Here is a 27,945-nt window from a genome sequence, read left to right on the forward strand (position 1 = left end):
TCAAAACATAGCATCAGCAAAGGCAAAAAGTCAGGGGGTAACCATGCCAAGGAGGCTTTTGCTTACACACTTCGCGACAGGTTAGCAGTACTACAACTCCCACAATACACTGTAGTGGTCTACCTACCTTCAGGTCTGGATTTTAACTATGTATATACCGCAAGTGACAAATGGCTATGCAATGTAGATACACCTCTGATGCATGCTTGGCAGGCATACTTCCTCAATGTTTGAATCAGGTTTGGATTTAGAGCACTATCTTGGTAACACTGGCTAAGCTACCGAGGCAATCTCACATATATCAGTACCAGTCACCAGAAGCAGGGTCACTTCAATAACTTCCTTCATTGGCATGTGTGGTAGGTCTGTTGAAGGGCCCCTTCCAGTGTCTAGAGCTTTATTCCTCCTGCTAGCAACCTTTTCCTTGAGTGCAGGTTATAACACCTTTTCCTTATCTCATTAGTGGTTCTGGTTTAGACTCATACTGCATTGATGTGCCTTTCTTTCCTCTGCAAAAGCCATTTTGTTGTGGCTTCTGTCAAAGTTAGTGACCTTTACAAAGACTAGGTGTTTGTTAAACACACTTTTCAACTAAACTTTCCAGCTCCTGGTCAATGAGTTTATATTTACGTTCATCACAACCCAATCACCACCCTCTTTCGGAATCCCGGCTAGTTATTATCAATGGATTTGATCTTTTCCATGCCTCCCCAGTGCTCTCTTCTGGACAGCAATGTGGAAGGTGAAGCCTCTCATGTTGTGATATCATAAGTCGCTGCCAGTGTAATGGTCACAATTTGCAATTATCCAAATAGCAAATTGTGATTCAGTACTAGTTGTATTTAAAAAATACTGATTCTGTATTTTGTGAGTTTGATTTGTAGTAAATTACTGGCTCTTGACGCATGACTATATACATATCTGCGTTTTGCCTTTTTGGCATTTATCACATAATACGAATCGCAAACTGAAGCATTCCTAGATCAGGTCCAAGAGACAATAAGAACAAGTTACTTACCTTGGATAACGCTTTTTCTGGTGGATACAGTAGCTACCTGTGGATTCCTCACCGTATGAATTCTCCCAATGCACCAGCATTCAACGGAAATTGTCTTCCTAGCTCCCCACGTCAGCAAGTGCACCCACCAGCCATGCCCAAACCTTCCCTTTTATTACCTGTAGGTTTCCCCTACGTAAGGCCCAAGACAGGCCCATGGCCAGAATACAGGATATTTAAAAGGTAGGACATGTACTGGTGCTAAATTCTGTTTTCACTATTGCAAGACCTATCTCTCCCACAGGGTAACATGGGGATTGCCTTGAATTATCTTTTAAGTTTAATTTCCCATTGGGAGCAGATAGAGATCTGGAGTTTGGGGTCTCTGAACTCACAATTTTAAAATACATCTTTTGGGGAAGTTGTTTCTTGAACTGTGAGGTTGAAAATGCCACTTTTAGAAAGGGGGCATTTTCTTGATTAACCATTCTGTGCCTCTGCCTGACTGCTGAATACACGTCTGGTCAGGGTGACAGTTGGGCTGTTTGTGCATTCACTCTAGACAGTCACACAACAAAGTTGAGGTATGCCCTGCATATCCCGGTGTGTCTTCCTCAGCTAGAGTGGTGGGAGGAGGTGACACTTGCACCTAAATAGGGCTGTGCCTGTCCCTACACAAAGCAGTCTCCAACCACCTGGAGTGTGTCTGGGGCCAAAGCAGGAAAGGTAGGGTCTTGTTCTCTACAAAGACTTCTCTTTGAAGGTTGCCTACTTCAAAGATAGAAATTAATATAACTACTGGACCTCTGGCCCCACATAGTTAGAACACTTCTGGACTGAAGACATTCCGCCAGGAAGAAGAGCTGGATGCTGTAGGAGGGACTGCTGCTCTGTCTGTTGCTTTGTTGTGCTGGCCTGCTGCTTCTGTCCTGGGAGTGTAAGACTGAACTTTGCCTTTTACCTCCTGCTCGCCAAGTTTCTCCAAGGCTTGAACTGAGCTTGCCTTCTGTTAAGATGTCTCAGGGTCATTAAAGACTTCATCTACCACTTCTGGGCTCACTGCCTACGAGTCCTGACTTGCCAAATGGTGCCAAATTCAGTTCCCTGGCCCATGGAAGTAAGCTCTGGTGCAACTAAGAAGAAACAAAGCACATCAACTCCAGTGCGACTTTGCAATTAGCAACGCTCTTCAACTCTGTGCCTCCGCCTGCACCGGAGCCTTGGTCTCCACTGAGTACAATAATCACAACCTGCAACAAAGGCTTAACGTTGCCGCAGTGCCTCTGAAGACCCGCCACACCATGAGTCCTGAGTGCTGTGTCACCGACGTCCGTGACACCCGACTCAGACTATGCTGCAGCACCTTTTGCCCCGTGGTGTGATCGTGACACCGCAAAGTCGCACCTCACATCTTGACCTGCTGGATTCATCAAGCCCACCGGGTTGTAAGGAACCAACATTTTGCCACCAACGCCGCACGACCTTCCCTGCAATGTAAGGAACCGAAGCCTCACCTTCCCTGCCTAGCAATAAGGACCGGATGCCTAATCTCCCTGGTAGCAGTAAGGAACCAACCTTGCACTGGCTCAGGCGAAGCCTCACCTACCCAACTCTGTGCAACATCTTTGTTTCCTCATCATTTTCAAAGGTACTTTACCTGTGGTCTGAGCGACTCTGTGACCATCCCGTATTCCCTCATGAGTGGCGTAGGACTGTTGGGAACGACTCCGTGCGAAGTGCTTTACTAAGATTTAATCTTTGAAAATTCGAATCTTTACATGTGTATGTTGAAATTTTGTTGTTTTGATCTGGTTTTACTCAGATCAATATTGTCTATTATTTTAAACTGGTGTTGAGTATGTTTGTAGTGTTTTCACTGTGTTACTGTGTATGTGTGAATGTGTGAATGTGTGCAAATACTTTACACATTGTCTTTGAGATAAGCCAGACTGCTTGTGCGAAGCTACCAAGGGGGTAAAGCAAGGGTTATCTTAGCTATGTGACTCGCCTACCCTGACTAGAATGAGGGTCCCTACTTGAATAGGGGGCAAAGCACTGCTAACTAGAGACTCAATTTCTAACACATTGGAAAACACACACAAGCTGAATGCTATACCTTGATACATTATTTCAGTTGCCAATCTCAATAAAACGACTACACATTCAAACAAACGCAATCTCTTCACAAATGATAAAAAAAGACACCTCTGTGATTTGAAGTTAAGAGCAATGCCATTCATTATAAACCTGCAATATTCTGATCTTGTGGCTGGGCAAAACATGTATTTAATGGTATGCTGATAATTAATTTGTTAACAGTGATCCAATGCCGAGGTAAGTTTTATGAGTACCTACCAACATAGGACACCATAAATATACAATTGAAGGTATTGTATAAACTACAATACAATATATTGCATTCATCTGCTAACCATTCACCTCAGCTGCTAATCAACTGCAATTCTGGGCAAAAGCAGTAATGAAACACTTTGAATGTCATGAAGCTTGCAGGGGTCTACCAACAATTTGTCATCACTCTTGACTTCATACCAATACCACATTGAAGTGACCAGACAGAGCGCGGTTCCAACAACCTCAGTTTCAAGTAACTCACAAATAGTCCTAACAACTCCCTCTTACCCTTTCATCAGCTGTGCTGCTGTGAAATAGGCAGCCATAGCCTGGTCATGTTCACTTTCCACTGCAAACGAATGGCCATAAGCGATCCATGCAGGTCCGTAGGTTCTCTCCAAAGTTGTAGCTTTGCTGAATAAAAATATAAATAGGAAACCATCTGTACAATAGTGCTAATAATTAATAGAGAGGAAACATTTATATTTTTAAAGCTAATCAACACCCAGGACACGTTGAAGGTTTTCGTTTTCAAATTTGTTGTGGCTTGATTATTAGAAGTTTTCATACTGAAGAATGTCAGTTTTTCAGTAGTAGACTGACATGCCCAACAAAAAGATATTCCAGATGACTACTTCACTGATTGGTTTCCATTCCATGCGGAAGACTCTTCAAATCATACCTATGACCGGTTGTAAACAAAACAGAATACAGAGCCTAATTTTCTCTTTTTCAGTTTAACAACTAAAATATATATTCAGCAGGTCGACAGCAAGTGAATTCACTCCTAGTCAGAACAGAAAAATGAGTAGGATCAATCAGACATTACACTATCAGTGGAAATACTGTTTGACAAAACTGAATGCTTGTACACCAGGCTCGCATTACAATTGTCATATAAGCAGATTGGCATACCAATTGGTACCATCTCGGCCTATAGGAGTCAAAAATAGGAAAATAGTAATGAAATGGTCCAAAGTTTCTAATGACACTGTCACAGGGACAATAATTAACAATATTTGGACTTTTCCACTGTCCGACCCAGTGGTCGTACTTATTAATATTAGGTATTTTTTTGTTGTTGTTGTTTTTTTTTTTTAATACTCCATGAAATTTTCCAATTCAAGATACTTGGTAACAATGCAATATGGATAATTTGAGTCAAAGGTAAATACTAATAGCTACTTTTCAATACTGTGAAACCTCTACCAAGTATTTTAAGGGCATCTCCACTGATTGAATACAAATTGCATTACACACTACTCGAATGTAAGACAGTTGGGGTACAGAACATGGATCTGTACTTTTTGCTAGCTTTATCATTTCGTCCTTGCAAAGTCAAGGTAAGGTTTATAGCATAATTGTGTTCAGTACAGCACACTTAAGATTCAGATGTCATGCAACACACAAGCCCAAGTTTTGGAAACCTTCACATTTCAGCTTTTCAGATCAGTCCTTTAAATATAAACCCATCACTTCACTCAAAGATTAGCAGGAGGGGCTTTTAGTTTATAAGCTTTCATTACTATCTCCACATACTCTCCACACATGCATTCGGATAGTGCACATACAAAAAAATCTGAACAATTGAAGAACTACATTCTGACAGTCATACATTTAGTCTAATACAGAGATTTTGTTTGAGCACGGTCACATGAGAAATAAAACTGGCACTCAATACTATTGTCATCTAGCGGTAACAGATTTTCTCCTAGGACAGATCTGAAAAGCTAAAGTTGGCAGCTAGTAGTCCACTAATTCCCTTCAAACATGCCCCTTCCTCTCTAAAGTATTACTGCATGCTAGTCGGTTTTGGGCAAGGTTCCCAATATGTCTACAGTAGTTTGCCTCTATGCATCCTCACTTTCCACTGCCCAGCTCTTTTTGTTCAGTCACTGGCTCATTCCCTAAGATACACTTTATTCCCATAATTTGGTTTAGTGGTCTGTACAAATTAACCAATGTTTTCCATGCCCTGTTCCAAACCTACTTCTCAAATCAACCTTTTAAACATCATGGACTTACAAAAACACCAAGTTAACAGTGTTCACCAAATTGAAAAGTTAGCTACGAAAAGCCGTTTTGCCCAAAAGCATGATACAGTTTTAATGAGAAACACCAACCTTAGATATCTTCTGGCATGTTCATTTTTGTGGCCGACCATGAGATAATAGCAACCAACTGCAAACCAGGACACCTAAAACAAAATTGAATACTTCAAAATTGAATGATCAGCTGATAAATAGCACACATAAAAATGAAGAAAGTGCTTTAGATATCAGGATACCAAATAATAGAACTGGAAAGAATGTTTAAGGTGTAATAAGAGACCCCTCTTAAAAATGGAAACATAATTACTTAACCAAGTTACAAAACATTCTTGATGTTTAGTTACAGAAGTGCACAGAATGTACACTTCTTACAGTGCTTATCTTAAGTTGAGGTTATTCATTTATTTAATCATTCTCATAGGGTGTATCATCACTACGGATCAGAGCATCTTCCACCGCAACAAAAGGTTCAGCATTACAATCACATTCAAAGACTAAATTCTTTTTTTTTCAAACCTATAAATTATTTAGCCTCTATTTCTCTAAAAATCAGTCCTAATTAGAGAGCATTACTTTGGCTTTACACAAAAAAGCACCACTGGAAAACAATTAGGTCTACCAATATAGTCACATTTTCAATGTACGCCTTGTACCAAGATCACTGAAGTGAACCTTTACCAGCTTACACTTCTTCAGAAATGTCAAGGCTTTTGTTTAGCCATTGCCATCCACCAGGTAGCTCAACTGCATTCTTCGCACATCTAGATGTGAAGAAAATACTGCTTATAAGGAAACTCAAAGCTACTTATGTAAACAAATTTGGCAGCTTGGCATGTATTTATACTGAACAAACTTAAGTCTATTTATTTAGACGAGATGGCAGAGGGGTAGAAACTTCTTATGGCACGCCAATCCACCAGAACCTCTACAACGTCTTTAATTAATTTCCCTACCATATGATTACTGCAGAAGAACTTAACTGGACTTGCAGGTGTTAATCATAGCTGTGAGGAGTGGCACATTTCTAAACCCCCACTTCATTCAAGAACTTCCTCCATTTGGCAACATCACCCTGCTGCAAGGTCAGCTCGCCAGGGTTCCGTCAACCAAGACAGTGTTTTACCCTGGTGGGGGGGGGGGGGGGGGGGGGGGGGGGGAAGGGGTTGGGGGGCACACAGTTCCCTTTAGGAGAAAACACACTTAAAAATATTATATGTCTATATATATATATATATATATATATATATATATATATATATATATATATATATACATACTGCATATGCCACATAAGCCTACCATCTGCAGATTATGCAGCAGATGGTAGAGTCATGTGGCATATGCAGTACATATGGGTTGGCATACAGTGAAAAGGAGTGTACAAAGGTTGACTGGTCAATTTTAGGTTGCTTATTTCTGCATTTGATTGCTAAACTGGTACTAATGAGGTGAAATGTTTGGCAGACAGTAGTACTTTGTTTATAAATTTAAATGATAATGAAGGTTAAGTACTGTGTGTTTGTCTAACGATGCAGATTTACCAAAAAAGTTAGTTTTTGTTTATTCACTGATGCATACATCTCACAGATAAACGAACAAACACCAACTGATTTAGAACAATACTTCTGCCTTCTACGTAGAACAGAGTTTTAGAAGAAAGGTTTCAGCCAGTTGGTAGAGAAGGTGTCTCAGTGGATGACTGCTGCTCGGGCCCCTGTTTCGGGTTACAGAGGACAGCTCTGAGATAGCAGATACTGTGACCACAACTGAGGGAGAGGAAAATGGAGCAGAATCTGGAAGTGATTTTTTCAGTAGGGGAGTTCCACCTGACTATTTATTTTCTAGCGATTCTTATGAACATGATGATGGCAGTCATGCTGTCCCTCTGCAAGCACAGTCAGTGCAGCAGAGCGGCAATAGTAGGTTAGATCCACCCAGAGAGAAGGCAAGTGTGGCAGCAAGCACACACCAAGTGCTCTCTTGGCAGCCCCCCAATTTAGTTCATCCCCATATTTCACCTTTCACCAGTGACGCTGGATGTAAAATCGATACAGCATATTTTTGGCCAATTGACTGCGTCCATCTCTTTTAGGATGTTAAATTCTTTAAGCAAATTCGCAGCAAACAAATTCACGTGCTGAAGAATTTCTGAAGGAGCATAAACGCACCAGGAACTTATTCTGGGCACACCAGAGGGCTCCCAATTCACTTAAAGATTTTAAGACTTTTTGGGCCCTAAGCTTAAAATAGGATTAGTGCACAAACCAGGCTTGCAGTCATACTGGCCTACTCGCATGGTTTGGGTAACTCTTCACACCGTACATGAGCAGAGATCGGATTTGCTATTGCAGAGTATACTGCATTCCAATGACAATTCTGCTGAATTGCCCCGGGACCATCCAGACCATGACAGGTTGTTCGAAATTCAGCCTTGTGGAACATTTATCTGCAAGTTTTCCAAAGACTCACACTCCTGGAAAGAACATAGCAATTGATGAGTCCTTGATCCTGTACAAAGTGAAGCTGCTCTTTGGGCAGTACATTTTGAGCAAAAGATCTTAATATGGCCTCAAGTTGCACTTGTTGCATGAGAGCAATACTATTTATGTGTGCAGCTCGAGAGTGTATACAGGGAAACACTCCATTCTAAAACCTACTGGTTGCCCTCCCATGCTAGCAGTCACAGGAAGGATCGTATGGGAGCTTGTCTAGCCACTCCTTCTCAAAGGTCATTACTTTTATGTGGACAGCTTCTATATGAGAGTAACGCAGTTCCGTGAGCTGTACATAGCTGGCACTATGCAGATGTTACAATTAATTGTCGGCGCAAAGGATTCCCGCTGATAGGGGTGATGTGTACGTTCTCACTACAATTCATGATGAGAGCACTTCCCCAGTCACTGTTTGGGGCTAGATGGTCAAAGTTCACAAGCCCACATGTATACTAGATTATAACAAGTAGATAGGTGGAGTGGATATGAACGGCCAGCTTCTTCAGCCATACAATGTGCATCGTAAAACTTGCACTTGGTATAAGAAGCTGTTTACCCACCTGATCCAGGTGGCAAACTACAAAACACATCTTGTTTACTGTCAGACCACCACAGAAAGACTCATGTCTTTCCTTGACTTTCAGTTGACCGTCATTGAATGTCTTAGTGAAACAGAAGCAGCAGCCTCCACTTCATATGCTTGGAGGACGTGGCAGGGCTGCTTGATCAACACTTTGCCAATCGCATTACTTAAACAGCTAAAAAGACTTAGCAATTTTTTCTTTGTAGAGTCTGTCCTAAGCAAGACAACTGGTAGGAGGGTGTTTTTACTGTCTCCAGTGCTCATCTCAGTCAGCCATGTGTTTTCCTACCTGCTTTCTATGTTGTACTGTACAAATATACAAAAGCAAAGTTTTGGGAAATTGACTGAGGTGGAGCTGCTGTAAGGTAAACCCTTCAATGGCTGTGCATGGATACCTACCCTTTCATGGGCCACTACTTCACTAGGCAAGCAGCCATATAATTTTTGTTCCTCTACCTTAAGAAATCATGGACTTGCTTACGCCCAGCTCAACACCTTTATTCGCCGTCAGAACATGGTAGGTGTTCTGTTCGCCGATTGACAAGTGCATTATAGTCCCCACACAGCACATAATGGTGGACGGAACATAAACCACGTTGTCACAGAGTCACCTGTGTGGCAAGAATGTTAAGTCTTGACTAGATTTCGAAGTGTGTTTTAGGGAACTTATGTATACAACATAAGGACCACCCTGATTGCCCATGAGAACCAGGGTAAGAGTAATAAGTCAAACAAATATACCATGGGATCATTCAACAATACTCCTACTTGTTTAGAATGTGTGCAAACTCAAATAGTAACTTGTATCATAATCAATGTTATTGAAAAAGGATACAGGATACAATTTCTTGCATAATGATTTTCACACTTTTGGTATTAGGACAATATACATTTCAGTATGTATTAAAATTAGTGCCAACAACACAATGCTCAGACAGTGAACTAATATGTGTACAACAACATAGAACAAGACAGTGAACAGATTCCAAGGTTGTATATGATTTCAAATAAAACCAAGGTAAGTGGAGATCCTGCCTGTTGATATGTGGTTTGTCCTGGCGAACCATAACATGTTTTGAAAACAACTTAGGGAGACCATGTTGATTGGAACTGTAGTTAATCTTCGAGTCTCGTTTTTCAAAAGTTGTCTGACTGAAGTTCTCTAGAAACTGTGGAATCATGGGACCTTCAATAAGGCATGCATCTGTAATTAATATGTGCAAGAATACTTCAAGACAGAGTCTTTCATGTATATCAGGCAGCGTGGTCAGTCGGTCAGCTATGGTGGAGTAAACAAATTATTCAGGAGAAGTACACCTTTGTATTGTGTGCAGAAACTGACAAAAAGTTACAGATGAAAACACCGACACTAATGGCTGTTTATTTCGTGCTAATTTTCAATATTTCTTTATTTCAACAAGTCAGTTCCTTTGAAAAATCCTTGAGGAATCTACACATATGCCCATTACTGAATTCGGGATTTTGTCTACTGTTCAGAAGTCTATAGCTTTCCTGGATCACCCATGGATTTCATACTAGTTTCAACCACAAATTGGAAGTAGTTGAGAGGACAAAAAATGGGGGAAATGGGCTACTTATTTGAAAAATGCCTAAATTGTGGTAAAATATTAGGTTTTTTATTCAGCTGTGCATGCTCTTGAAAGAAGGAAATATGGTGACTTTAAGCACAGAAAACCATTTGCTGATGCCATTTTTAGGGGAAAAAAACACAGAGACTTATCCGGAGCGCTTCTTCCTATTTTAAACAAAAACCCTCGAAATTTAGCTATAGTTTGCCTCTTTTCTCGGTTTTCTCCATGAGAATTCACAAACCTTGGGTACCTTTAAAAACTCCAGGATGCTGGAAAAAAAGGATGCAAATTTGGTGAGGATACCTTTTGTAGAAAGAAGTTAAGCAGCCCTCAGCGCAAATTACCCTAAACAGCATGTTGAGAAGGGTGTTGATTAGTCCCCCGAATTGACAAAATCAAAAGCTGCTGTGAGGTGAGGCAATATCAAAAGGAAGACCTTGAAATGCAGAGCAAACTTTTCTTCTTTTTTTTGGAGGAAATTAATTCAACACATGCCCTGCAAGCTGGATGTTTCTTGACTAGAATAACTGTGGTTGTGTAGGTGGTTGCTCTGGTACATGAAGAGAGTTGTGGGCATCACCAGTGTCAAAGCCCTATTGCATCAGAGCTCTCTGCATTCTTTAAAAACGTTGCCCATTCAAGTTTATTAAGCTTTATGCTCCAGGACCCTGTTTACACAAAGCAGAAAAATGAACAGAGGTAAAAGCAAGTGAGTGGCATGATGATATATTTTTGTTGAAGGCTCCCTTAAATGAACTGACACTGTTTACAGCTTCTACTGCAGGCTGTCTGTCTACATTAACTATGGAGGCTTTTATTTTCCCAAAATAAGATCTGCAAAATATATTTCTAGTCACCTGCTTTTACGATTGTGACTTTATTACGTTTACTAGGGTTTTCTTTTTTACTGAAACAAAATAAACGATCTGGGCAATATAGCCAACATGTGGGCTATTCATATCCTTCTTTCTAAAACCTGCTTTTTCAAATGAAACCTTTTATGCACATATATATCTTTTAAAATGTGATCGGGGACACCATGCCTGGGCAGGACTATTGAGAGCTTATGACCATCATGAAGATCCCTTGAAGGAGAATACATTGTTTCCATAACCACCCTCTATTAAAATCGTGCACCTTTACAACTTCTATCAAAAGTCCTCAGTCACATTCCAAAGCTGCTATGGAGACAAGCGAACAATGCATTGTCCAGTTTCAGAGGTTACATTTCAAGAAAGGTAACAGGTTCCAGGCAGATCATACAACCAGAATAGGGCAGACCTAAACCAAGAAATCTATGAAGGGACAGCACACCAGATAAACAAGTAGAGACATTTAAATTAATCAAAGCAAAATACACAGTACAAGTAAAGATTATTTCTACAACTCGGGGGTCTTGAGAAGAAGAGGGAAGAACTAAGCTACACAGTAGAACAAAAATAAAAGGAAGCCCTTGAGTACGAGGCAAAGTCTTTTAAAGGTCATCTTTTTTTTACTGGAAATCAAGGGAGGCACTTCGGGCCGGCATGACAGGATCAAAGTGATTTCAATATAAGAAGGTGGGACACTTGGATTAGAACTCTTTGTCGTTTTAAGACAGATTTGTTGGGAAGACAAAAGTATAGGCTGTTGCATAAAAAAAAAAGTGGCAAATTACCACAGTGATGATAAGGCCTATTTTCTGATAGCAGTGGAGCAACATTAGAAGCCCTTTCCGCAGACGTAAATGATGCAGTGCTTCTCTGAAAATAGAAGTTACTTGCCATAGGGTAAATGAAAACTTACTATCAAGGACCATTACCAAGCTTTATTCACCTGGGGTGCCTAGTTCAGCTGGCCAAAATAAAGCAAAGGGACAGGATAGGGCTCAAATGTGTAGATGACAATTGATTTATAGAAAATGTGGTGTATTGCTTCACTTCCAATATATGAAGGAAGCATTTTCAGAATCATGGACTCAATTTTAAACAGCTCTAACTTTTCTCTATTCACCATCTTCCCTGCATATCTGTGACCATGCACATTTAAAAAATGCCCGCATGAACACTCACTCTCTCCCTCTCTTCCAAAATGTTCTCATTATGAGTAGCTCAGCAACTTTATGATCATGAGATAATCTGTTCAGATTACACTCAATAGGGAAGGACACACCTTACTCATCTACCCTCTTGGAAATCTGCTACATTTTCTACTGAACCCACACTTGTCGAGTTCATCTCCCTCACATTTGCTCGTCTATTCCAAGCTAACAGACAGCTCACATCCCCATTCCTCTGTTCAACATCCTATAGTCCCACTTCCCTATAAACTGCCAAGAGAGGAAGCAAGGCTTCCACCCGTCTTCAGAGTGTGACAATATTTAAAAGTATCTATGTTGGTGAAATAAGAACAAAGTCATGACTCCACACCAAACTGATTGAGACAGAATCGGACAGGTATTCCCAAAATCTTTGATGCTACCTTATTTAGACGTGCATGTTAGTCAAATTAGCAAAATAACACTTTACGAAAAAGAGAAAATTGTTCAGGTCAACTTACAGGGTTATTTGGATATAAATCCACCAGTTTATGTGAAAGATAAAACAGCTCTGTATGTAGAAAAAAAAAAGAGGTTAAAAAGTCAAAGAAATTTAAATTCACTTAGCAATTTTGATATTACATAGTGGTCAAATATATGTAAGATTCATGCACGGGTGATGCCATGTATCACAGCCAACTGCCTGTAAACATTAATGATAAAGAGTCAGTCTTTAAATTAAGATAATGCAGGCACCACCAATAACAGTCTCCTTCTTGATTTTATGACAGAAATCTCCTGATTACAATGTGATGAGATTGCATGGCATGGTTTAGCAAAACAAATTAAAAAAATGATAGCAGGCGTTCATGCAGTATTAAGAAGGCCTAAACATAACACAGAATGTTGAATGCAAGTTATCTTTCATATTCACGTTTTTTCATATATATGGATTATGTAACTTCCCCTGTAAACATTTGTTTGTTGCATGTGGTGCTGTAGGTACACATGCTGTGCATACTATCCCATCTAGAGTCGGGCTAGAACTGTTGCAACTTGTTTTTCTTCAAAGAAATCGTTCAAGACACAAGGTCTCAGTGACTACTTCTCTGGTTGTGAATGGGCATGGGCCCGACTCCATTGTTGAATTGTTTTTCGCAAAGCATGTGAGAGTAGGTGTGGAGTAGTGAGTAGGATAGAATAGTGATGATGTGTGCAGAAAGAGAGACTTGTGAATGAGAAAGATCTGCAGCAAACACTGGCTTCCAGGGAGGAGGATAGGCGCATGTGAACGTATAGCACTACATGAAACAAGCAGATGCTTAGCGGGTTAGTAATATAATCCTTTCATAGCATATGTGGCTGTAGATACACATGCTCTGCACTGACTGTAGAGGCATACCCCCACCGCCACCCTGTAAGCGGTGGCTAGGCAGTGGATGGTGCCGAGGTCTGAAATGGAGTCCCAGGACAGTTTGACCAACTCTAGCTTGCTGCGCTGCAAAAATGTCTACACAATTATGTGTGACTGAAGTGGTCCAGGTGGTAGGTTTTCAAATGTGCGGTATGGGTATGTTCTAAAAAAAAAAAAAAAAAAAAAAAAAAAGCCACACTGGTGCCCTGTATGTGGGTGAAGCATGAGCTGGGGTGGGAATCTAGGGTTCTTTTAGCTTTAGTGTAACTGGTTTGGATAAATTTGCCAATCCAAATACCTATCCCTGCCTTAGAAACTGGAACAGCTGCTGTGTCTTGCAAAAGGACTTGGTCATACTTTTATAATATGAAAGAACATGCTTGATGTCAAGTGTGCAAAGTGCTCTTTAATCTACTGAGGTAGGTCACAGAAAAAAGACTGGCAGCTAGATTGTTTGGTTAAGGTCAAATGGGGACACCACAATAGGTAAGAAGGAGTGGTTCAAAGAACCACCCTGTCATTGTGGACCTGGAAAAAACTTTCCTGCAATGTGAGTGTCTGTAGTTAACTGATGTGTCTAAGAGAAATTATTGTTACGTGGAAGGTACCCTTTCAAGAAATAAACTGCACAGGGTATGTAAGTAGTGACTCGAACGTGGGCCTCATAACACTGGTGAGGACAAAATTAAGGTTCCTGGTTGTGGCTGGAGGTATCCTTGGTGGAATGACACATTTAAGGCCTTCCATAAAAGCCTTTATAACAGGGATATTGAAGAGTGAGGAGTGTTCCCTATTCTGCATATATGCAGCAAAAGCAGCTAGATGTAGCCTAATTGACGTGCAGGTTAACCCCAACATTCGTAAATGTGGTAGTTAACAGATAATGTCTTACCCCGTAGGCATTACAGAGTTTGTTTGGTTTGGAGTACAGTAGTGGACAAACCGCTTCCACTTATCAACACAGCAGGTATGTGCAATGGGAGTACGGGCTTCCTGAGTATGTCCATGCTTGTGGTAGGTTAAGATAACCACACTCTAGGACCTCATTCGCCAAACCACAAGGTTGAGCTGCTTGGCGTATGAGTGCCTGACTTTGCCATGGTTTAAAGTGAGTAGGTCTGGCCTCCTGGGGAGCAAATCGTAAGAGGCAAAGGACATCTCCAGAAGTGTTGAGAACCTGGATTGTTTAGCTCACATTGGAGCACCCAGGATGAGGGTGAGGGATGCTTCCTGACCATGTACACGATCGGGGGAGAGGAGGAAAGAAGTATATAAAGATCCAGATTCATCCACAGAGCATGGCCCATGAACTGGGTGTGTGGAAACCTGGTGGCACAGATTCGGCATTTTGCATTTTCATATGGGTCAACCAGTTATAGGTTTGTAGTGCCTCATCTCTGAAAGTATAGAGTAGGACTTGTAGGTAGAGTTCCAATTTGTGGACTTGCTGCTGATCACTGCTGGTCCGCAAAGTTGTTCAGCTCCAGGAAGATACTCTGCTGGTAGATGCACTTGGTAATAGATTGCCCAGTGCCAAATTTGCTGTGTTTGGGCCGACAGCTGAATGGAGTGTAACCCACTTTTGTTGCTTTTTCACAGCTGCAGACAGTGATGTGCACTGGCCCCCAATACTAGATCTTCCACCTAATCCTCCGCTTGTGACCGCTGGCCTAGCAGGCCTTCCTGATGCAGGCACGTATGGAGCAGTGTGTGGGGCACTATGGAAATGCATTATGGGAATGCACAAGGCCATCATTCCAGGAGGCGCATTACCATGCAAACTTAAAGTGGACAGAGTGGCTGAAAAAGAGGCAAAAGCTGTTGGAATGTCTGTACCCTTGGGGTGCTGGGCAAAGTTTGCCAACAACTGTGTTTAGAACTGACCCTAGGAAAGGCTGGATTTGGAGAAGCTCCAAGCGTGACTTGGTGGCTTTCACTGTAAACCCCAGGCTTGCAGGAGGAAAACTATGGCCTGGGTATAGGCTAGGCAGTCTTGGCTGCTTGTTTCAACCAGTCTTCTAGGCAGGGGAAGATACACATTCTTCCTCTCTTTAAGTGAAGACCCTTAGGACCCATGGTAACTCCAAAGGGTAGAACCTTGAATTTGTAGTGTTGACCACTTACTGTGAAGTGCAGGTAGCGACGCTGACCTGGATGACTTGGTATGTGTGAAACAGGTGCCTTTTAGGTCTGATATGGCCATGAAGTCACCTTGCTGCAGCAGGGGAATGACATATTGTACAGTGACCATGTCAAAATGTACCAACTAGATGTGTCTGTTGAGAGGCCAGGGATCGAGAATTGGTCTGGAGGAGCAGTTATTTTCAGGAATGAGGTAGTATAAGGGAAAGACGCCCTTGATTAACAGTGCCCGAACCTCCTTTTATAGTAATATGAGATGTTCTAGCCTGAGGGTGTGTTGTGAGATGTCTGGTGAGGCTGAAGTGAGCTCCAGGCAACAGCTGTGCTCGATGATGAATAGAACACGTTGGTCTGTGGGGATCTCCTCTCAGACTCTCAAAGGCAAGAAAACTGTGAAATCTCCACTTAACAGGTGTAGTGTGATTTGGGGAGGATAGGTGGTTGGGGAATACAAATCAAGTCAGCTATTAGAGGCAGGGGCTCCCTTACTGGGAGCACCTCTGCCCTGGCCTTTGGAGTTGTCCCACATGCGTAACCCCTGCCACCCTGTTGGTGATAATCCTGTTGCTGCTGCTGTTAGGACTGGGTTTGCTGTGGAGAAGTGGCTTTGAAGTCATCCCCTGCCTGCTGCTTACCAAAGGAGCCCCAGTCAGGAGGAACCTGGAGGACACCCACAGCATTTGCAGTTTCTGTGTCCTTTTTTATTTTCTCCAGAATATTGTCAAAGAGTTCCCCCCCCCGTAAATCTGCTGGGACATGACCCCAGATGTAAAGTGGGTCAGAGGGTGCCAGCTTGAATTTGTTTCAAGATTGATTAAATAAAAGGATGTATGCTTTTAACTTTTTTCACTATACACACTTGTCACTTTGACCTGCACCTTTTATACTTTACACAGATGAATAAATACTGAAGAACCTTAGGTATATTTGCATCTATGGATGTATTAGAGTGGATACTTACCCATGTGGATTAGGTATATAATGAATCAAACATGAAATCATAATGATTCATTCTTGATCATACATGGGCATTACAGTATGTTGATTGTGTTTATGAAAAAAAAAAATCACATGTATGTAACCATGATATTTTGCCCATTACAAACTTGCTGCCCTGCTGGTGATGCATCCATTGTGAATTTTGTAGTCCTTGTCCCACCGTCTTCACATTCAGTTTCTTATTCGAGGGTGAGCAGGTACTGAATCAGTTTGATAAAGGCTTTTTGCTGAAACGCGTTACTGAAGAATAAACTTCCAATTGTGAAAGTGGTGTGCTGTTTTCTTTTCACTCCTGATGGGGAAAACCTTCTATAATTTGGAACGGGAGTCACACCCCTGTACCCATGCTCACTGTGAGGGTGGTGGTGGGCTTACCTGCAACTTATCAGAACCCAGTCAACCCATGGGGCATATCTACCCTATCAATTGTAGACAATGTGCGAATCAGATTGTGTAACTTCATTCCCGATATATATATATACATACAAGATATGTACTTTATTAGTATGACATGAATTGCTGTATATATTTTACGAAAAGCAATTTATTGAGCAGAGGATGTTGCATGTTTCATATGGTTTTAATGATTTGAGCTATACTGTCCCGCAGTCTTTTTTTCAGGGACTATGGTCACATGATTTGTATACAAGTTCTTGAAAATGGTGCAGCGCATTGTGTGTCACAGGGTGACCTAAACACGTTACGGCGGACAATTGCACTAATGAACTGCATGAAATTAAGAAGCAAATCTGGGAGCTTGGGGTCCGCGCCTGCGCCTTGAGGGATTCTGAGATGCTGGGTGGACTGGAAAAAAAATTAAACACACATATACACAAATATACAGGCACTCATATATAAATATATACACAAAACTACATGAACGAAATATCAATAAATATTTAGTTGAACATTTTACTTTTAACAAGACCACATACTTGTTGGGGTACATATAAATTAAGCCAGACATGCATAATTTGAATAGATTAATGCTAGGCTAACTGCATTTAAGATTAACTTAACCTCTTAAATTCAAAGAACATCAGTTCCCTTTCGAGTAATGCTCACTTTGAGTGTTAAAGAAACAACAAGCAAACTTGGCGGACCCGACCTGGCAATCAATGAAAGGTGGTTCATAAGGCTTGGCTCTGAAAGGGTTAGCTTATTGCCCTCCATGTGGCAATGACAATTCTGCAAAGGGTAAAAGAAACATTCCTACTTATAACGTAACCTTGTTAACTGGCTGCAATTTCAGTACCTTTAGACCTTCCCAGGGCTGTTACAAATTACACAGCTGATAAAAACCAACCACAGTGGAACGTGAAAGAAAAATATTAATTAAAGACATGTGGCTTGTTAGGAGTTGAAACACCTTTCAAGTCCAAATCTCACTAGATCTGTGTTTACCATCCCCAATAAAGGGCCTGTTTAGTCGTTTTGATGGTCCTGCTACTAAGTATGCAGTGGAAGTTGCACGCTTCAATATTGCTTATAGACTTGATCTCTGGGTTCAAACCCCTCAATATAGAAAGAGGATTGGCTCAGTTCCTCCTTATCCACACTGATGAACGCAGGTGATTACATTTTTTGCCACTCATAATTATAAAGATACTTTCATCCTAAACCACTGCAAATGCACTCTGAAGTGACTCAGTAGAGTCCTTTTTGCTACATTAATGTGAAATGTGCTTCATTTCTGTCTCTTAAGTGATTAGTACACTTCTTGCACTTCAATGTTAGGCAGAGTAAGCACATATTTTAGACCCTATAACAGTCTGACCAAGTGAACCATGTATTATAGGTAGACAAAATTCTAAATGATATGCTTTCCATGATACACTTGTAAGACAGCCATTCTCACACAGCTGGTCCTTTTTGATGTTGAGAATTCACAATGTTGAAAGCTGCCCTCCACCTTGTGCTGTTTTGGTGGCACGTTTTAATTTCTGGAGTTCTGGTATTTTCCTGTTGTGCAGTTGGTAGACAAAGTGCTGGGAAATTCATTGAAACACAATGGTGACAAAAAATAAATAAATAAAAGATGGAGTCTGGTTCCGGGCTTAGGTGAACCTATCTCAAGCCATCTAATGCATGCCTGATGTAGAAACATTTAGGCCATCACTGCAAGAGATTAGGTAATTTGTTTGATCACACCTGACAAAACCCTACTGAACTAAGGTGGAATTTACTGGCAGTGATAAATACCACTGTTAGACCTGGCATCCTTAAAGTGGTCTTACCCCAAACATTTTGCCTTTCACCTCCTGTTTTTTGCTGTATCTTTTTGTTGGCCTTAGGACTCTGAGTAATTTACCTCTGCAACCAAGTGCTAACATTGGTGTATCCACAATTGGCATATTTAATTTACATTGAAGACCCTCGTAAAGTGGTATACCATATACCCAGGACCTGTAAATTAAATGCTACTAGTGGGCCTCCAGCACTGATTGTGCCACCAACTCAAGTAGCCCCGTAAACCTGTTTCAGGCCTGTTCATTGCCTTTGTGTGCAGTTTCACTGCCACTTCAAATTGGCATTTAAAACCTCTTGGCAAACCTTAAACTCCCCTTTTATTACTTATAAGTCACCCCGAAGGTAGGCCCAGAGGTAGCCCATAGGACAGGGTGTTATGTTAATAAAAAGCACGACATGCACTTTTAAGTTTTAGGTGTCCTGGTAATGAAGAACATCCAAAGTTGTTTTTCATTACTGTGAGACCTACTCCTCTTATAGGCCAGCACTGGATATTCCTTAATATACGTTTAAGCTATAATTCCTGATCAGGAAGGAGTAGCTACATTGTGTTTCATATCAATGGAACAGCAATGATAAATCCTCTTTACTGGTAAAGTTGGATTTAACATTACTGCTCTGTTTGCCCTGCAGCCGTCTCTAATACGCAGTCTCTTAATACGTTTGGGCTGGATGACAGCTACACTTTGTGCATTCCCTCTAGACAGCCACAAACACAGGAAGGGTGTTTGTGACAAAGAACACATCTACATTCATCTAAATTCTGATGTGCCTTCCTGGCTGGAAGGGTGGAGGGGAAAGTTCTCACACTTCAATAGGGAAGTGTCTGTCCCCACACAAAGGGCTGAGTACCCCCTACTGATAGTCTGGAGGCAGGGCTGGGATGAAAGGGGGACCTGTGCATTTCAAGGAGCTGCTCTGAAGTCACCCCCACTTCAAAGGCACTTTTGGGTATAAGTACAGGGGCTCTCAACCAAGCAAATCAGATCACTACTGGACTTGGGAAGAACTCTGCTGCAGTAAAGACTGCTGTGGATTTACACTCTGCCCTGGATGAATATTCCAAGGAACTGCTTCTCTGCCTTTCTGAGCTTCCCTGCTGCCTGCCGATCTCTGCACACATGAGGACAAGGACTGGGCCAATCTTGCTGAACCAGATTGACTACAACGGCTTGTTGGCATGCCCCCTGTTCTCCTGCAGTCTCAGGGACATCAAAGACGGCCCATAACTCTCCTAGTGCTGCTGAACTCTGCCATCTGTGAGTCCTACCCTTGCCAGGGGGCCCCTTTCCAGTCCTGGGGCCTGAAGTGGGTTCTGCAGCGGATTTCTGCAAAAATGGACACATCGCCTCAACTGCGTGTAACATTTTGCCGTATCGCCCTTGGTTCTGACGCAGAGGCCGCTCAACAACATTGGGTTCACACCCTGAGCGGCATGATGATGACTCTCAGTGCGACTCAACGATGACAACCCATTGCACTGACATCAACGGAGCTCGGAGCCAACGAGGGATCCCCTCTCCCCCCTTGCGCAGCTTGATGGCGATGCAGTTGATTCTCAACACCGACCAAAGCTCCATCCAAGGTACTTTGCTGGCAGGTTATGTAGATGGCCTAACCTTCATCGAGGTTGGCCTGAACTTTGGATTCACACCAGTCCCTTATGACTTCAAGTAACATTTCAATCGCTAGTGACTGCTAAGCACTATTTCTGATTTAATCTTTAAGAATTCATATTTGGACTTATTGGATTTTTGTAGTTTTGGTCTTGTTTTACTCATACATAGTCTCTATTTTTCTAAACCCTTGTGGATTCTCTTTGTTGGGTTTTCATTGCGTTACTGTGTGTTGCACAAATACTTTATACATTGCCTCTTAAGTTAAGGCTGTCTGCTCTGTGCCAAGCTACCAGAAGAGGTTAATTTAAAAGAGTGTATCTGACTCACCGTGACTAGGAGTGTGGTCTCTTCTTGGACCTCAGCCAACCAGTTTCTAAAAAACACCCAATTAAGAAATTTTGGGGAAATAATATGAGACTGTATTCTTTACTGCACCGGACTCCACATGTTCTGGTAAATACCAGGTGTTTTTCTTCTAACAAATATCTGCAGATTTAACCCGCTGATATTTATCACACAGTCATAACTGCAATATGTGGGGTGAAAGCACTTACAGGACACATATCACAATTAACCTAGTTGCTCGAAATGAAGGCCTAAGAAGAAAAAAGAAAGTGTCATATTTCTACCACAACACTAGATAGAAGGAGAGTGCACAAAATGTGATTTACAACAGATGCTGCAAGTTATGATTTAATAAATAGAATAATTATTTAAATGTGGATAATGTTCAGGAAATGGTTTGCTTTGCCAGATCTGCCTCAACGTTCCTTCTACAATTAACCAATGTCACTGCAAACTCTGAAATGAGGTTTAGATATCAACTGAAGTTTCCATTCTGTATCTTAAGGGAAATGCATATTTTGATATAATGCTTAATGCTGACATGTATACAGTTTTTAACTGTCCCTCCTTTGGAAAAAAAAAGGTACTAATGGGCATAAAAAGTTTGGCAAATGTATGCCAGGTTCTGATTTAAAGAAGGTACAGCTAGTAAAGTGTTGACGAACACAAAAGAAAAGTAACAATTGGATACAAAAGGGTTTGTTTTGCAATGGAAGAAGGTGAGACAAATCATGAAGCAAACTGTTGGTAACCCCAAAACTAAAGTGTTGAAATACCAGTCTTTGGCAACTGAATGCACGCCCCTTCAAATGGCAAGACAGAAAACATCATCAGTGCAGGGATGCTCATATGAGGTTAACTGAAAAGTACACTCCCCCACCCACCCGAGGTTACACAACTGCATTCCTGAGGACAGATAATTGTGTCCAGGTGAGACCACTCTGACCCCCCCCCCCCCGGCTTTCAATGTCCTTATCCTGATGTCTCATACTTTTTCTATGGGAAACACATAAAGATCATTTAAACAATTTGATCAAACAATGAGAAAAAATACACACTCATTTCAAGAAACTAGCAAAGAAAAGCAATTGCAAAACCCAACTACAAGTAATCCCATACAGCTTCCCAGAGACTTCAAACACGAGGTGTAGCAATATTAACAGTTTATAATGGACACACCAAATTGTTAGCTAAAGTGTGTCCAAGCACTGTGCAAAAGATTAAGCACAGATATCAAACCAAGCTATCTGGATGAAATGGTAACAAAGGCGAGTCTGCCTTTTTCAGGTTTGCCTGGGTGCTCATGTACAAAATTCAACCACCTTTTCAGAGTTTCTTTGAATATTTTCCAAAGGAAAATTCTGTTATCACTACAGTTTTACCAATCCAAACACAGCAAAACAGAACTATCATGTCAGCATAAGATAGGCCATTCAGTAATAGCACAGAAGTAGTTAACAAGAGGTCTACATTTGCTATCGATTAACTTTGATAACAATCTCCATCCACCATTTTAGAATTAAACCATAGATAATACACATGTACACATAACCTGCACTTTCTGTTTTGCAGCTCAGAACATTTAGCATCTCCCTTTAAGTTACTTCTGAATCTTTAGAGGGGCCAGTAAGCTCTAAAGAAGGTTGGTTTTGCTTTCTTATCAGAAGTGGGAGGGCTTGTTTAAGACAGGTTTATTATATTCAACTCGGAGGAGAATCCTAGTAAAAGAAAGTTGTGTCATCCTCAGAACCTTCAATCTGAAGCAATAAACAATGAATGGCCTTAGCCTGTTCCAAGGAATTTAGATGGCATTCAATCTAATTGCAGGCCCACTTTAAATCAACATTATTTAGGGAATATCAGTGGGAACTGTACCTCTAACTAATTATTTGATTACATCAACCAATAATAACTTATGGCAAACTACCAATCTGTCTTTCCTTCTGTTGTAGCACTTGAACAACAACCATTAAGATCTTACAAAGTGTACTTTGTATGCTGGATGATGTAAACAATGGTCATCTTATCCAACTAGACCACTGGAACCCTTTTCTGTTTGTCCCTTCCTGCTGATATTGATACTACTCGCACCCTCCTGGCATTTAAGGAGAATCTGAAATCTCTTCTATTCTGCTTAAAGCTGGCTGACTCAAACCAGCCAGCTTTCCTCTACTCTAAACTCTAAACTTTGCTTTCCTCAAACCTCATTCACTTCACACCCACATTTTCTTTCTCCTGTTCTATTATTTCACAAGTACGTTCTCTTTGCTCTGTTGAAAAGCATCCAAATGCCAAGTAATGCAAAAAGTGGTAGCAGAAGGAAACAATGTCCAAGAGCCTGGTACCTTTACAGCAATGGACGAACTTAGCAGTTTCCTTTTGTAAAGTGGTTCAAGTTCTTGGATCTTTAGAAAAATAAATAACTTTTCTGTGGGCTGGGTATGGTCACAACCCTTGGATGTGGATCTAGAATGCATGCATCTCAGATCACTGGTTAGTAATAAAAGGCATTAGAAGGATCAAAAGAACTACTTTGTTAACTGTTGATAAAGTCCTCTGTAGCTAAATATGTTCCAGTTTTATTGTATGGTTCAGAGAATTTATAGTGCATGTATTCCCGCTCGAGAAAAGAAAATTGAGGTAGCAGAAGGCAAGGTGTTTTGAGCTGGGATGATGGTGGGAATTCAAGATCTTGTAATAACTAGAAATAAGCTCAAAATGTAAATCAGTTTTAAAAAGGCTGTGAGCAGAACGTTCAATATTTTCTTGGTTAACATAAATAATGCGGATTATTTATTTGTGAGAATATACTGGAGGGATATGTCGGCTGTAAATCAGTCTGGGAAAAAGGAACATTATCTTTATTGACCACCTGTTACTATTGGTTTACTGAACATCTCTTACTATAAGTTAGTATCTCAGGTGAACAGCTGTAAATGAAAGAAATTAATTAACACACTTTCTTCTAGAAACAGCACAGAGATTTGTTGCAAATAACAGCAAGAAGTAACATTTATATGTATAGAACAAGGTACAAAATAAATGTGGGCTAGATGCCCATCTTCCTCTTGTTCATGCCAATAAAGTGCAGGCTGGACTCTCTTACCGAGAGATGGGAAGTAAAGTGGGAGGGGGCACAATGAAGGGTTTTATGATCAATGAGGTGCACAATAAGTCCGATTTGACTGTTTTACTCAGTCTAGAATTACAGAGTAACTAGAAATAAGTATCACAACAAATGTGTAAACACATTTAAACCAACAACATCGAAGCTACACTACAATTATGCATGGAGTTCAGAAAGGCTAAATTGTTTGGCTTTCTCGAAGCTTACAAATATACGCTTAAGCAACATATTTCAAAAACCAGCAAAGAAGAGTGACAACAAAAATAGTTATAAAGTGTAGGAGAAATACAAAATCTACAAGTAAACGTTAACCACAATAAAAAATGCTTGAACACTCCAGGAAGCAGAAATAATCCAAATATAGCTTTTTGATTTCAAGGTTTACAACATACATGAATCCTTTATAAATAGCGCCACACACACATCCAACCCACATAACGTTCTCATAAAATGTGCTGATTGATTGTTTAATGTGTTAGAATGGGCTGTGAGCACCGTAGACTGAAAAATATTGCATCTCAAAGTGTGAGGCCTTTTCTTGGGGGTGCTAACGAGCCCGGTGGTTAATGACAGTATCATGTGAGGATGCTTATTTACAAATGGTGGCCCAGAGCAACCGAAAGATTGCACTCCATCTGGATAACCAAGTTACTCCTTCAGGGCACTTAGCCACCATGGTTAGTGAAGCAGAACATGCATGGCTTAGTCTATGAGAAGATATGAAACTAGAATACAGTATGACAGTAAACAATACTCAAACTCAATGCTTAGCCTGTATTATATATGGCAATCCAAAAAGAAGTTTACTTTACAGGTAAGCAAAATACCGTGTAAATAACGACACTTGAAAAATACAACAGAAGGTGCTAACCCCCTCTGGGGTCAAGCAATGCACCCAAATGTTTTACACCCGTTTTGGCACCATGCACTACATTTTCCAGAGCACTTACCTTGCAGCAAATGCTATTCAATCAGATGGCACTTTGGTAATTTCAAAGAACTTCATGACTGATTTACTAAAATGCTAATAACGTCTCAGTAAAAGGTGCCAGACAAAATGAATACAACAGAACAACCTTGGTATGATAAGCTTGGGCCTCTGCTTATATGAGACATATATAGTAGTGGTTAAGTTTCCCCTATGATGTCCTCCAGATGTGACAAATGATCGGGACCTGTACCTCAAAAAAAAAAAAAAACAGCTGTCACAATTTTCTCACTAGACTCGAAGAATAAACCAGTTCAAACTGGAAAAAGGACTTAGGGCTATTTACAAACCAAACTGGATGGCACAATACCTTAGCCACAATTATGGCTATAAAAATGTTACATGTTCAGGATTACTGGTTCAAGTAACCAATCCTAGACCCGACGCTGTTGGTGTAAAAGTTCCGAACCTGCACGTCCTTCCAAGAGTGGATGTTGACATATACAGAGAGAGAAGGGCATGAAGTGGCCCTGCAGACTTACTAGTGAAGATGCAAGAAAATGCCTCTGCAGCTCCACAACCAAGACAATGATGGATTGTGGTCACTCTTACTTTCAGGCCAGCAGGGATCACTTGACTCCAGTGTAGTGTCAGCTCTTTGGCGCATACTCCATGCAAGAGAGTCAGTCACTTGGTCCTCGAGCAGATCTTCCAGAGGAAGAAATAGAGCTACTACTCCCAGGACAGTCTATCCACTGTTCTTCCATAGGTTACACCAATAAAAGGTTCTATGGCTCCAGGTTTGCCCCAGCTTGAGGGAAGACTGCAATCCAACAGAAGTTCTGCCCAGTCCCTAGGAATTTATCTGCTCAGGGGTTAATGTACAGAGGCTCCTTGATGTCCAAACAATGTAAAAGTGACCGACTCAAGGGGGTGCAGTATTTATTTATTTCCTTTTTCCTTTCTTGAGTAACCAATACAGGAAGCCTTTGCCATTCAATTATCTGCTTCACTCTAAATTCAAAGTCTTTTTCAAATCAGTAAGAATTCCATCTCTTTCTCCCGTTTTTGTGTACTAGGCAAGGAGCCTATAATGATAAATGCAATGCCGAGCTGCCAAAGACGGCTAATGCTGCCAGGCAACAGCCCACGGCACAGTCAAGCCAAGAAAACCTGAACTGAACACAGGGAGGGGTTGACAACCTTCCATAACAGGTAACATTTATTTCAGGTAGTGGGTCCTGAACACACAGACAAAGGAAAGCCTGCAAAAGACCACTAGTTAGCGCACTCATGCACACTGTCTCCCTAACAGATGTAATGCATTTTTTTCTGAACAGCGAAACAGGAAGATGAGACTTAAACATTCTCTCTAAACGTTACACAACGATAAGCAAGGGGTTCCAGTTATTTAGAACGAATGTACCTAGAACAGGGAGAGCTACAAGCCAAATATTTAAATGAGTACAGATAAAAAGATCTGTGCCACAGTACTATAATTAGGCCATCACCACTTCCAGTCACCTCATGACTTGGGAAGAGGGGACTATCTACCCGAACCAGACTTAGAAATTCAACTTTGAGTGAAGCTGAATGTCTCTTCCAGCAAACATCATAGCAAAAATGTGGAGCAGGTTATTGAGTTCACCGTAGGAAAAGAGTAAGGCACATTTTCAATGGCACAAAAACTTGTGTTACAACAGCAAGTCACCAGAAATACCAAGACTACAACAAGCTTTTGCAATGCAATGGGTATCGCGTTTACTCGAGTTAATGCTATTAGCATTGTAAACTCCTAACCGGACTTTTCTTACCACAAACTGAAAAATAAAATGGTTTCACATAAGCGAGCCCACGGCCGCCATGAGCGCAAAGCAAACACTCAAAAAGAAACAGAAGTTCGCTTGAAATGAAACGTATCAGCAAAAGTGCAATTATTCATGTAACCGGCAAAATGCAATTATCCATGTAACTGGCAAAAGTGCAGATATCCATGTAAAAGGGTCGATGTCATGCAAAGCGATTGACTACTGCTCAGCGAAATCACACTGCCTACGAAACAAAGGGAAAAAGAGAAAAAATAGTGCAGAAACCATACGGAAAACATGGAGCCTTGTATGTTTTCAGTAGTTGGCCAGTGCGCTGGAGGCGGGCGGCATTACGTATGCATGCCTTTCACTAATGAAATCAAGCTGATTTTAAAAGGCAAGCCCACAAACCAACCAAACTGATGGGCTTGACATGGGTGTGGTTAAAGGCCACAGAGATATTACACCAGGGACAGAGTGCTTTGCGCTCTACCCTAAAAAGGAAAATGTACTCATTTAAATTAATTTTGGCAAATACAACAATGAAAATCATGATCACAGAAATATGCTGAAAGGTTTCAATGAAAAGAATGTTTTGCAAGAGCAAACGTAAATCCTGATTGTTCTGAAACAACACAATCTCGAAATGTTTTGTGGATGATGTCTCAAAGACATGACTCTCCCATCCCACACCAAAGATAATCTAGAGACCCAGTGGTGATTAAAACAAACCCTGTTCAAAGGCTTATCATTTCGAATGCACATAATGGCTAGACCTAAAACACAATATCGCATTTGTATTACTAAAAAAAGCCTACTGAGTAGCAACATTTTTTATAATTACTTTTGTATTTACTGAATAAAGCCATAATGCAATTCACCATCCAGTTCTTTACAAAACATTCTAGGGGTGTGACAGAAATTATTACACGTACAGCAGAAGCTTAAACAAGACTCATCCTCACCATTTGCTTTATTCAGTTCTACGAGTGTTCCTATATGCACGGGTAAACAATTTGCATGGAAAGGATCCTTCTCCATTACCCTGTAAACAAAAATACCTTGATAAGCTCGAATGAAAAATGAAATTTTGTTTTTCATTTGCAAAGACATTCACAGGCATAATCACTGTGTACATGCCATACTCCTTGCAAACCCACCTCCATCAAAAATTGATCTCGAAAAAGAGAAATTTCAAAAGATGAGTAAGGCTGCATTGAAACATTGTT

General features: G+C 40.9%; 1 protein-coding gene across 1 annotated transcript in view; it reads right to left on the reverse strand.

Annotated features, from left to right (window-relative positions):
• The window catches only part of CDC16 (cell division cycle 16), a 146,494-nt gene that overhangs the window by 66,804 nt on the left and 51,745 nt on the right, over nt 1-27,945 (reverse strand). Inside the window, exons 9-12 of the mRNA XM_069204699.1 lie at nt 27,682-27,761; nt 12,606-12,655; nt 5,473-5,546; nt 3,638-3,763 (exon numbers count right to left, since the gene is read on the reverse strand). Of these exons, the coding sequence (XP_069060800.1) occupies nt 3,638-3,763; nt 5,473-5,546; nt 12,606-12,655; nt 27,682-27,761 (330 nt within the window). The remainder of the gene's footprint in view (nt 1-3,637; nt 3,764-5,472; nt 5,547-12,605; nt 12,656-27,681; nt 27,762-27,945) is intronic.

Source organism: Pleurodeles waltl, chromosome 8, assembly GCF_031143425.1.
Source record: "Pleurodeles waltl isolate 20211129_DDA chromosome 8, aPleWal1.hap1.20221129, whole genome shotgun sequence".
NCBI classification, from domain to species: Eukaryota; Metazoa; Chordata; class Amphibia; order Caudata; family Salamandridae; genus Pleurodeles; species Pleurodeles waltl.